General features: G+C 34.7%; 1 protein-coding gene and 2 long non-coding RNA genes across 3 annotated transcripts in view; 1 reads left to right on the forward strand and 2 right to left on the reverse strand.

Moving 5' to 3' along the window:
- Positions 1–3,955, reverse strand: part of LOC106085668 (rhophilin-2-A) — a 213,999-nt gene extending 210,044 nt beyond the window's left edge. The window contains exon 1 of the mRNA XM_059367708.1: positions 3,284–3,955. Within this exon, the coding sequence (XP_059223691.1) occupies positions 3,284–3,442 (159 nt within the window). The 5' untranslated portion in view covers positions 3,443–3,955. The remainder of the gene's footprint in view (positions 1–3,283) is intronic.
- A 4,542-nt stretch (positions 3,956–8,497) lies between these two features.
- LOC131997189 (uncharacterized) lies at positions 8,498–9,379 on the reverse strand. The gene is made up of 2 exons (XR_009398107.1): positions 9,269–9,379; positions 8,498–9,155 (listed from the first exon to the last, which is right to left on the reverse strand). It is a non-coding gene; the product is annotated as an uncharacterized LOC131997189 (long non-coding RNA).
- A 492-nt stretch (positions 9,380–9,871) lies between these two features.
- On the forward strand, positions 9,872–12,876 carry LOC106085670 (uncharacterized). The gene is made up of 3 exons (XR_001221003.2): positions 9,872–9,905; positions 11,590–12,484; positions 12,544–12,876. It is a non-coding gene; the product is annotated as an uncharacterized LOC106085670 (long non-coding RNA).
- Positions 12,877–13,398: the final 522 nt, after the last annotated feature.

Raw genomic sequence — 13,398 nt, forward strand, 5'->3', positions numbered from 1 at the left:
ACATTTTTGAGTAACGCTGATAGTTTTGTTGTTGCATTTTTACATAATGCGGATAATATTATTACATTTTTTAATAACACGGATAATATTATTGTATTTTAGGATAATGCGACAATATAAAAAAATTTTTGAATACGTGCATAATAAAATTTCATTTTTGAATAAGTCGGATAATATTATTACATTTTGGGATAACGTAGTTAATATTATAACATTTTTGGATAAAATTGTAACATTTTTGAATAACGTGGATAACATTATTACATTTTAGGATAACGAGGATTTTATTTTTTTAGTATTATTGCACTTTTGGATAATGCGGATAATATTTTAAATTTTTGAGCAACGCTGATAGTTTTGTTGTTTGCATTTTTACATAATGCGGATAATATTTTTAAATTTTTCGATAACGCGGATAATATTACTACATTTTCGGATAACGCATATAATATTATTGTGTTTTTGGTTATTTCGTTTTTGGATAACGTGCATAATGCACTTTTGGATAATGCGGATAATATTATTGTATTTAAGGATAATGCGAAATATTAAAAATTTTTGAATACGCGGATAATAAAAGTGGATAACATTATTACATTTTGGGATAACGTGGATAACATTATCACATTTTTGGATAACTCGGATAAAATTATAAAATTTTTGGATAACGTGGATAACATTATTACATTTTTGGATAACGCGGATAATATCATTACTGATTTGGATAACGCAGATAACTTTATTTCATTTTTGGATACCGCGGACAATATAAACACATTTTATTACATTTTATTACATTTTTGTACAATGCGGATAATATTATAGGATCCTTGGATATTCTTTTTGGACAATACGGATAATATTATTGTGTTTTTGGACAACGCGGATAATATCACATTGATTTATCATAACACGCACATTATTATTATAATACAAATTATATTATAGAGGTTTTGGATAATGCGCATTATATTTTAAGATTTTTTGATAAGGCGGAAAATATTACTAGATTTTTCAAAAGTTTTGCATTTCTGGATAACTCTATACTATTAGTAATTTTTGTAATTTTTCTAACTTTTTAATCCTATTAGCAAAAACAGATTTCACCAATTTTCCTTCAGTCACACAAATATTTTCTTTAAACTTAATAAAAGAAAAAACTCAATTCTCATTGATCATTTGCTTAAAAAAATTCCACAAATATTTGTGTGTTTTTGTATACCATTGACCACTTTTTAGTGTAGTGCAGCCAAGCACAATACACCACATTTTTTCCATTATATATTTATTTGCCAATGCATTTGAAAACTCATTTACAAAGGGGCATTCCATTCAGTTTGGCTAGACTGGTGCCGAATGGCTGTTGTTAATGTTGCGCATGCGCGGTTGACTTTGTTGTTAGCCTGCGGCCAAGCAGGCAGACTGTCTATTGCATTTTGGAAAAAAAAATCATTCAAAGATTTGAGAGCGTTTTTTACATCTCCCTGATGTTTTAGATTTCGATTTGTTTGGCCTGTAAACCGGTCGTTATTGAAGAGTTTTTTTATAGTGTTTTCATTGTGTTTTTATGGCTCAGTTTGGAAGTACTGGGAGTATGTGTTTGGTTGTCTGTATGGCTTTGTTTTGGCTAAATTAAATTTAATGGCATTTTGAATTAAGGTTTTGATTTGTTTTTATTTTGTATTTTTGTATTTTATGACCTATGCAACAAATCTGAGTTTTTTGCTGTATATGGTAAGGAGGAGATAAAGCGAAAGGATAGACACATACCTCTAAATGGGTAATGTTTTGAGAAAATTAAACGAATTAGGGCAAAACCTTTCAAACTAATAAACGATAATGTAGCATTATTAATAACTAATCAATAAGATTTCATGGCAGTAGCATTGTTTGAGTGTTGGCAAAATGTGATTAAAGATATTTTCTGTCTTTCACAAAACTTAATGAAAACCTCCCATAGCTGCTTATCAAATCAGGTAAAGTGAGACTGCTGTGAAAAAAATTAGTTTCCAAACTGTTTAGTGTGTAATTTATGATTTCATTCGAGATATGTGCAAACGGAGATTTATTGGCACTTGTTTTTTTTTTCGTGCTGGCCAAAACACCTCTTAATTAGTTTGTCTTCTGTTTTACGTTGTTTATGGCTAATGACTCGAATGGATTCAAATTTCTTTCTCGTTTTCTTGCCATTTGGAAAGTCAACTCTTGGCATACAAACAAATGCTACAATTTCTGGGAATATTTTTACATTTTTTATGTAAATAACCCCTTTGCAGATGTGATTGATGCAAATTTTATGACTCATTGACTTTTAATTACCAGCCAATTTGATTGAGTGATTGACTTGTTGTTGATTCCCAGTCAAGCAGTGGTCATTTCATTTTAAATAGAAGAAAAAAATTAAATCTAAAATGGACATGATGAATAACCATTGATATTTATTGCTACAAAACTGGGCGAAATATTTTAATAATCATTGGAAAGATTTATTTCACAACTTTCTTCTGCGTTCCACAGATACCCGAATACCACAAAAGTCCCCTTGGGCGGACGAACAAAGCCTATTAGGAGGACTGAATCAATATTTGTGTGGCAAAGCAAAAAAAATTATGTTTAAAGGCCTATAATTAAAAAATATTTCTTTTATAACAATTCCTAGAGGCATTTGAGTAACCAAAACTTTTTTAATACGCTCCACCATAGGATGGGAGTATACTAATTTCGTTATTCTGCTTGTAACACCTCGAAATATGCGTCTGAGACCCCATAAAGTGTATATATATTCTTGATCGTCATATCATTTTAAGTCGATCTAGCCATGTCCCTCCGTCTGTCTGTTCTTTGTTTGCCTTAAAAGAGATACCGCTCATAGAACTCGACCAATGCGATCCATGGTGGAGAGTATATAAGATTAGCATGCTCTTACTTGTTTTATTTCATTTTATTTTTCTCTCATCCCAAGCCTTAAAATTTACCACGGATATTTCAAACCAAAAGCCAAATGTTCAAAATTTTTATTCACGAACAAATGCTATGAAATAACATTTTTTTTGTAAACCGACGTTAATGACATTTTGTTTAAATTTTCTATGAAATGCAGATTTAATTTTTTTCTTTAAATTATCATTATCTCTTTTGTAATAGTACTCAGAAATTATATTTCATCACCTTTTTTCCACCAAATGTTACTCAATACTCAAAGTATTTAGGGAAATATGTGCCTCTCCTCCACCCAAACCCTCCAAAAAGAGATGCAATAACAACAACAAGAAGACAAACTTACCCGTATAAAACAAAATGACAAGCCATCTGTGGTATCAACGTTATTGCCACTGCCACCGCTGCTGCTACTGGCGGCACTGCTATTGGGGCTGGTGCTGAGGCCACTGCTGCTGCTGGAGCTGATGTTGGCCGTATCGATGCTTGACGATGTGGTATCCATATTTAATTGAAACAAGTCCAAAACGAGTTGGTTCACTTCAAAGGCCCACTATGGAGATGGAATATCTTAAGGAGTCTGTCTGTCTGTCTGATTGCCTGTCGGTGGGTCCGTTCGTCGCAGACAGCAAGTAAAAGTTTTCCAAAGAAATTTTTAATTTCGCTTTTAAATTAAAAAGCTTTTAATATCTTTTAAACGCATACTCCGCCAATCGCTTTGCATTCACATCACTTTTCATTTCGCTGCGTTGTTACTTCGTTTCAATAATAACAGCTCCTTCTTGTCACTTTGTTTAAATGAATTTTTCCACAACTTTTCTTAATTTATGCACTGATTTGAATACGTTGTTATTTTGTTTTCAATGTAGTCTCAATAAGGAAATTGGAAAGCACTGCATATCTCTATTGCTACAAACTCAAAATTTGAATGTATTTTCAATTTTCTTTAATTTATGATGATGATGTATGGTAACAGGTAGCGAAATATTTCCTTTTTAGTTGGGAATTTTGTCTTCTTTTTTTAATTTGTTTGTAGTTTCTTCTTTTCTGCCATCAATGGAAAGAAAGTCACTCAGTCAATCAGTTACTGGGTTGGAAGTTATGAGCACACCTTCATTCTGTATTCATTTCGGTTTTGACTGATGCTTTTTGGGTTTTAAATCACTTTGGTTATCGGGGGGTAAAGTCTTTGTGTTGTGAGTTATTCGACAACGATGATATAATTCTGTAAGTAAAGGAGAAAGAAAGAAAAAATATTCAATTAAAATTCCATCATGTTTTTGCTTTTTTGGCGGTTCAGAAAACAAGTTTTAAACTTAGGCTTCTTTAAAGTTTTTCAACTGAAGTTAAGGCGGCTTGTAAAAGCGTAGAGCATAGAAATTAATTTCCTTAAATTAATCAAAACTTCAAAAAGTATTTTGTTTTCTTCTAAACCTAGAAAATAGATATTCAAAAAATATAGATCGGTTCTAATGGTAATCACAAAATATGTGTTGTTAGGCCTCTCCCCTTGCCAACCCTTTAACCTACTTCTTTTTGGCCTTAGAACCATTCTGAAAATGTGTTTCAATTAATGAAACCACTTTTATCAAATATTTTAGGGTGTAATCTCATTATCATCATTCATTTACATGGAGTTTTTTTGTTTTTTCTTAAATTGTAATCTTCTAAAAACTCCCACAGTTGTTTACGGCATCACTAAGGCGAGCCAATAACGTTTTGCTCATGACTCATTACAAGAAACATTTGTGTTAAATGTTTAAGAATTCTGTAAAATTTTGAACAATTTGTAATTTGTTATACGTAGCGGTGAATTTATTATTCAGCATAAATTAACAAAATTGATGCCATCGAAGAAATATATAGGCGTTAAATAAGATAGATATAATTTTCTATACCCCCACAATGATAGGCCCACAAGTTCTTAACAGAATTTATGGAAGTTATAACAAGTAAAATAGCATTTGCTATTTTCATATAAAGCCTTCAACAAGACTTTAGTTAGTGCTTTGGATGATTTATACAGACCTAAACAGATTAGCCAAATCGAAGGGCCAGGGGTTTGACCCAGTTCAACATGGAACAAGTAAAAAGGAGTTAAGTTCGGCCGGGCCGAGCTTTGGATACTCACCACCACGGGCATATATGTGAACCACCTTTCATCAAAATCCGGTAAAATTGCATACCTTATGTCCCATAGCAGTTATATTGAAATATGTTCCGATTTGGACCAAATACTAATAAGTACAGTAGCTATATCTAAAAATAAACCGATCTGAACCATATATGACACGGATGTCGAAAAGCCTAACATAAGTCACTGTTCAATTTCAGTGAAATCCGATTTTAAAGGCGCCTTCTATGGGCCAAAACTTTAAATCGAGATATCGGTCTATATGGTAGCTATATTCATATCTGGACCGATTTGGGTCAAGTTGCAGAAAAATGTCGAAGAGCCTAACACAAAGCACTGTCCCAAATTTCGGCGAAATCGGACAATAAATGCGCCTTTAATGGGTCCAAAACCTTAAATCGAGAGATCGGTGTATATGACAGCTACATCCAAATATGGACCGATTTGGGCCAAATTGGCGAAGGGCCTAACGAACCTCACTGTCCCAAATTTCGGCGACATCGTACAATAAATTTGGCTTTTATGGCCCCAAAAACCTAAAACCGAGAGACCGGTCCACATGGCAGCTATATCCAAATCTGGACCGATCTGTGCCATATTGCAGAAGTATGTCATGGGGCTTAACTTAACTCACTGTCCCAAATTTAAGCAAAATCGGATAACAAATGCGCCTTTTATGGGCCCAAAACCTTAAATCGAGAAATCGGTATATATGGCAGCCATATCCTGAATCTGTACCGGTCAGATCCAAATTGAAGAAAGATGTCGAAGTACCTAAGACAACTCACTGTCCCAAATTTCAGCAAAATAGGATAATAAATGCTCCTTTTATGGGCCTAAGACCCTAAATCGGAGGATCGGTCTATATGGCAGCTATAACCAAATCGGGACCGATCTGGGCCAAATTGACGAAGGATGTCGAAGGGCCTAACACAAATCACTGTCCCAAATTTCAGCAAAATCGGATAATATATGTGGCATTTATGGGCCTAAGACCCTAAATCGGAGGATCGGTCTATATGGCAGCTATAACCAAATCTGGACCGATCTGGGGCAAATTAACGAAGGATGTCAAAAAAGAAAAAATTAAAATTTTATTTTTTTTAAGTGAACAAAAATTTTTTTGCGACTTACTACTGTGACTTCCTTGCTGAAAATAGCAAACACTGTCTGCTGAATATTAACAGTAAATTTTGCAGCTATTGCAGCAGTAGTACTGCTATTATACCAGTAGTTTTGCAATTTCAGAGCAGCAGGCTTACTGCTGAAAAGCCTGTTGTTTGCTGAAAATAACTGCTGCTTAGTTATGAAGGGGTCACCGTAGCGCATAGGTTAGCATGTCCGCCTATGAGGCTGAACGCCTTCGTTCGAATCCCGGCAGGAACATCAGAAAAATTTTCAGCGGTGGTTATCCCCTCCTAATGCTGGCGACATTTGTGAGGTACTTTTCCATGAAAAACTTTTGCCCAAAGAGGTGTCCCTCTGCGGTACTCCGTTCGGACTCGGCTATAAAAAGGAGGTCCCTTATCATTGAGCTTAAAATTGAATCGGACAGCACTCATTGATTTGTAAGAAGTTTGCCCCAGTTCCTTAATGGAATGTTCATGGGCAAATTTGCATTTGCAGTTATGAAGCAGTGTTACACCATTATTTAAAAGTAAGCTACATAGATGTCTCAATTTAATTCCAATTTGAATACAATTTTAAATATGACGTCATATTACCTACGCATTTGTGCCAACAACTAAACTTCTAAGCTTATATATTGGGTTGGCAAAAAGTACTTGCGGATTTTTTAAAAGAAAGTAAATGCATTTTTAATAAAACTTAGAATGAACTTTAATCAAATATACTTTTTTTACACTTTTTTTCTAAAGCAAGCTAAAAGTAACAGCTGATAACTGACAGAAGAAAGAATGCAATTACAGAGTCGCAAGCTGTGAAAAAATTTGTCAACGCCGACTATATGAAAAATCCGCAATTACTTTTTGGGCAACCCAATACAATATATTGTGCTTTTTTATCGGGTTTCAGCCCGACCGAACTTAACGTGTTCTTAATTGTTTTATTTGCTTTAAAAGTACTTATAATCGGAGATATGGAACGGAATGAAGTGCTTGAATCTTGGCCGTAATCCGATATCTTCTCCCAAAGTTGTTTAATTTAAATCCTATATATTTGACAACCGCACCATAATTACGCCTTGGTAAGTTTCATTGGGTTTCTCAAAATTTGAATTTGACCTTGCTACTTTAGTTTCAAATGCCTTTTATTTTCGTCCCATATTGTACCGGATGACCAATATGGGTTTATTGGTGACCCCAAATTTGAATATTATATTCCTACTGTACTTCCAAATTTTTAGTCCAATATTGTCTCGGTCGGCCTATATATGCCTTTCAGTTTGCTGAAGATGGGGTGCCCCTCAGATACTTAACCCTACTTTTAAACATCCAATTCTTATTCTACTTCCAAATATATAACGTTTTATTATGATAACTTACATATTTGGTTGCAGTTATTGCTTAATTTGTTTGAGGTACTTGTGTCTAGCGAAAATAATGTATGTGCCTTTCGTTTTCACAGAATTTAACTACCAAAATTAAAATGGCACTTACATTAAAATTTCTTTTGTTGTAACCAGGGCTGGGGTGTCTAGCCCTCGACTCCGACCCCAGGTCGGAATATTAAGCCGGGGTCGGAGAGCGATTCGGAGTCGGGACTAACGTGCTCAACTCCGAATCAAACTCCGAATCCGGCTCAACAGTCCGACTCCAACTTCAACTACGGCCTCAAAAACTCGACTCCGCAGACCTGGTTGTAAAATCATAACGGCTTGGAATGCCGACACAAAATTTTAACAGTAGGTGAAAACAGTCGTAAATTGGCGATTCCTATTAAAAACTGAAAATCTCAAATTTTGCCACTTACATTATTTTCGCGGGAAGGGCTCTCTAGTTTATATCGACTCTCATATTTGACTATTATAGTTTATCTTTTATTTTATAAAAAAAAACGCGAATGATGTATCTACATACCACAAGAAATCATGTTTGTGACCCTCCTTAAAAACTGTTGTCAAGAATATTTTTCCTCTTAATCATGTTTATGCTTTCGTACTACCTGCATCACTCACAGCTTTAAGATAGTAATGTTTGTTTTTAATCTTTTTGTTTTTTTATTCTGCCATAAAAACTTATTGAAAAAATGTGTCAATTCCTATAGCAATTTGTTTGGTGCTGGTGGCGATGGTAATATTCAAGTCAACAATGAGAATGATGTTCATAGCATGGCAAATGACGACAATATCTCTAGAATCAACGCGGGAAATAGAGACAACATAACATAAGGCAAAAATATTTTTCAGACTTTATAACTGAGCAAATATTTTCAAATCTTATCTTGACCAGTTTAAGTAAATAGATATAAGTTAAATAAACAACATGTTTATTTACATGATTAAAACAATAATTGCACAATAACTAGTGAAACGCCAGACCAAGATGATAAATAGCCCTATTGCTGACGTTAACTTACGCAAAACGTACTGAAACAGCATTACCGAGTTTAATTTTAAAAATAAAAACTAAACCATAGATAAGCGAAACCAAGATACAATATGTTCTTTAATTAAATGTTGTATTAATGAAAAAAAAACACACACAACAGAATATTCCACTCAGTATGAAGCTAATGTTGTACTATTAATAAAAATTAGCCACGTTGTATTGTATTGTATACATCAATCTTGGCATTTCTTTATATTCGCAGCATATGTAATTATCCCGAAATAGAGACTTGAAATGATTCGATTGATGTTTGGCTATACCAGTGATGTGGCATCAGTGTAATCACTTATAAGTTGTTAATAAATTTTGTTGAGTTTTATTTATTGGTTTATGTTGTTACTGCCAAATATCAAATAACTTCTTAATAATATTTTTAGTGTTATTATACTTTCCGGGTTCTTTAAACTTTCAAAGGTATTGTATTTTTGTTTCCTTTTCATCATTCAAGTCATATCTAATTACCTTCTTCATTACGCTTCATGCTGAAGGAATCTCTATGAGAATTTTATTGTTCTCTAATCATTGAAAATAAAGAATAATAAGAAGATTTTAAGAAGAATAGTTAGATACAAATAAACTATATTTGTTGGGTGTTGATAGTTTTTATTTATTGAAGCTTCTTTATTACACTTTGTATTGAAAGATTCTCAATTGAAGTTTTATTAAAGCTTGAAATGGTTTCTATTGTTGTTGAGTCGATGAATGGAAAGTATACTTCCCTAAAGCAGATGAAAAGGTTAAAAAATGAGTTAAATACTATGCATATGCTTAAATTAGAAATAAAAAACAATTATTCGTGCTTTTAGATAATTAATTAAAACAATGTTAAATATTTATGTTCATTCTTTCTGAAAGCGAATGTGAAAACCACATTAACAATAACTAGTAAATAATTGAAATGAATGAATAATTATTCACATGGGTATCTCATCCCAAGACTATTTAATATACAATTTCTTTCAGAAGATTACTGTCATTCCAATGCCGTTTCTTTGTGGTTTATCATTACAATTTTAGAATTGTGGTGGCATGTGCGATTTTAAGTACACTTGTCATTGTTGTGAGGAATTCGCTTTGCCTTCTAACAGAATGTTAAACAAAGCTCAAAATATATATAATATGAATGAGATAGCAGCGAAATGACAATCTATTGTTCACATAATGGGGAAATGGTAAAAGATATAAATATTGTACTTAGGATAATGAAATGGTCTATTTCTCAACTGCTGCTATACAAAGGGGCGTCGATGAGTATTCTTATTTTGGTAAATGTGTACAATTCATACATAAATATTTTGCTATACGACATGTGTACCAACATAATAGAAAACAAGTAAAAAGGCGTTTGGATACCTAAACCACCTTTCGTCATAATCCGGTGAAAAGTCCATAATTTATGCCCCCCTAACATCTTTATCGAAGTATGGTCCGATTTGGACCAAATTCGACACGGATATTGAGATGTCTAATACCTACAAGTCATTGTTCAATTTTGTAGAACAAAATATTGGTCTTTTTGATAGCCATATCCAAATATAGACCGATCTGAGCAATATACGACACGGATGTCGAAAAGCCTAACATAAGTCACTGTTTCAAATTTCAGGGAAATCGGATTATAAATGTGCTTTTTATGGGGTCAAGACTTTAAATCGAGAGATCGGTCTATATGTCAGCTATATCCAAATCTGATCTGGGCCAAATTGAAGAGGGCTGTCGAAGGGCCTAACACAACTCCCTGTCCCAAATTTCGGCGAAATCGGTTAAAAAATGTGCCTTTTAAGGGCCCAAGACCTTAAATCGAGAGATCGGTCTATATGGCAGCTATATCCAAATCTGGACCGATCTGGGCCAAATTGCAAAAAGATGTCAACTCACTGTCCCAAATTTTGGCGACATCGGACAATAAATGCGCCTTTATGGGTTTAAAACCTTAAATCGAGAGATCGGTCTATATGGCAGCTATATCCAAATCCGGATCAATCTGTCCCATATTGCAGAAGAATATCGAGGGGCTTAACTTAACACACTGTCCTAAATTTCGGCGACATCGGACAATAAATGCGCCTTTTATGGGCCCAAGACCTTAAATCGAGAGATCGATCTATATGGCAGCCTAAATCTGGACCGATCTGGGCCAAATTGAATTGGGATGTCGACTGCCCCAGCACAACTCACTGTCCCAAATTTCAGCAAAATCTGATAATACATGTGGCTTTTATGTGCCTAAGACCCTAAATCGGTGGATCTGTCTATATGGGGGCTATATTAAGATATTGGCCGATATATCTTCGAACTTAACCTGCTTATGGACAAAAAAAGAATCTGTACCAAGTTTCAGCTTAATACCTTTAAAGACTGTAACGCAATTTCAACAGACAGACGGACAGACATGGTTAGATCGTCTTAGATTTTTACGCTGATCAAGTATATATATACTTTGTAGGGTCGGGAATGGATATTTCGATGTGTTGCAAACGGAATGACAAAATGAATATACCCCCATCCTTCTTACTGTTTAGGCTAATGACCCCTGCTCTAGCTTTAAATATAACACTAATTTCAGTCTTTCCGCAATGAAGGCTGTGTAGGCCATAGCATATTCATATCAGTAGCCAAGGAGGCCACCGTAGCGCAGAGGTTAGCGTGTCCGCCTATAACGCTGAACGCGTGGGTTTGTATCCTGACGAGAATATCAAAAAAAAATTTCAGCATTGGATACCCATCCTAGCGACATCTTTTGAGGATTTATGCCGTTTGAAAAAATGGAATGGCAGCCATGTAAAAACTTGTGCAAAAACTCTGCAAATGTAAATTTAGTGTATAAAGATTTCGTTTTCAAAGCTAATACAATACAATACATAATAATAATAAATTATGGGACTACCTACGAACACGCCCATTGTTCATAGGTAGTATCATAATCTTTATAACAAAGTACTTTTGCAGGTTACTGGCTTCATCGAATTGCTCATACCCCCAAACCTGTGCAACATACGATTGTACCGATCTGCAAACCGCTGAATATATGTTCCATATCGAAATCAATCGTATGTCTTTTCTCCCTAAGAAGTCTCTCCATGTTGAGTTTATAGCATTTGTATCCTTGAAAGTCAATATTTCATACCATTTTTGACTGCCAGAGGAATAAGTGTACTGCACATCACATACACAATATTATCGAGCGTACAATGTGTGAGGTTAAATCTAAAGGCAAGGAGTTAAATAGGCCTCATTAACGCGTTTTTCCAAAATTTTCCCTCGAACATGCCATTAGGAAATGGGGAAGTTAGTTATCTTACATCACTGATAAGTCCTACCTACTGATAAGTCCAGTAGGTTTGTCGCAAATCGACATTATAAAGTGGACAAATTGTACACGGCAAGATACTTTTCTGAAAAAAAAAAAAAAATATTTTAAACTTGTCATATGTGACCCGGTGGACTTCAGTGAGGCTTTAAACCTAACCCCGACAATAGCGGCGAAGAGGATAAGGCAAAACGAATTCCGACTTGTCAGATTAAGGTCTGCGTAGCTGTAACCCGGCTGAAGAACAAAATAACAGCAGAAATCTGTGGGTTGTTGGCTGAACTATTTCAGTTCGGAGGCGACACGCAGACAAGGGGTATGCAACAGATCACCTGATGATTGAACCGTCTGTTATGTTCAGTAAACAAGAACGGAGAGAACACAGAGGACTAAATCAATTAAGATTCAATGCTGATTTAAATCAGGTAAATCCACCATAGACCAGATGTTCTGCGCCAAATTTTAGAAAAACCAAAGAGTAGAAAATCTGCATTTACCACCTTATCGTCGACTTCAACACCCCTATGTTCAAAGGTATTTGTATTTTAAGCCATATCTGAGTGTGGTAACCCTGCATGTTTGATTCATTTTAGAATGACGCTTCCTCAGTGAATGTAGAATAGAACTTCAACGAACCATTCAACACCAAACGAGGTTTCAGACAGGGAGAAGCCTTATCGTGTGATCTTTTTAATATCCTGCTAGATGAAATTATGTAAGATGCTGGTATAAAAAGGCATGGCGAACTTGACGAACAACGCATGCTGCTGGAATGTATCGACAACATAGAAATTATAGTTTGAAATCCAGAAACAGCAACTGCCGCCTTTGAAAAGGTCTATAAAGAGTCGGTTCGAGTGGACTCGAAAAAAATAACTATAAGAAAGTCAGCAATTTTTACTACCTCAACTGCGCCGTAAACGAAATGAACGCCCTTAGTTAAGAAATAAAAAGAAGAAGAAGAATATGGGCTAACAGATGCTGCTTTGGTAAAGCAAGCAGTTCAGAATCAAAGCCACCTCCAATCTAAAGACAAAAATTAAACTATACAAGATACTAATACTAACCGTATTGTTATATGGTTCTGAAGCATTGGTACTGACGAATGCAGAGGAGGTAGTACTTTGCATGTTCGAGAGAGAGAGAGAGAGATTATTTCGAAATTGTTGATCAGCGAAGAGCTCTAGAAAATTTGAATATTTTTGCATATCAAAATACAAAAATTACGTTGACTGGGTTATTATACAGAACGAACGAAGGTGCAGTAGCTAAAAAGTCATCGAAATACCAATCTTTTGATTAACGCAAAAAGGGATGAAAAGACGAAGTCATTGAATAAATCTCCAAACTTCGTATTAAAAATCGAGAGGTTTAAAATTCCTTTCTAAGTTCGGCTATAGGATTAAACGGTCTGTAATGGCGAATGGGCAGTTAGTAAGTATTCATCA

This window comes from Stomoxys calcitrans, chromosome 4, assembly GCF_963082655.1.
Source record: "Stomoxys calcitrans chromosome 4, idStoCalc2.1, whole genome shotgun sequence".
NCBI classification, from domain to species: Eukaryota; Metazoa; Arthropoda; class Insecta; order Diptera; family Muscidae; genus Stomoxys; species Stomoxys calcitrans.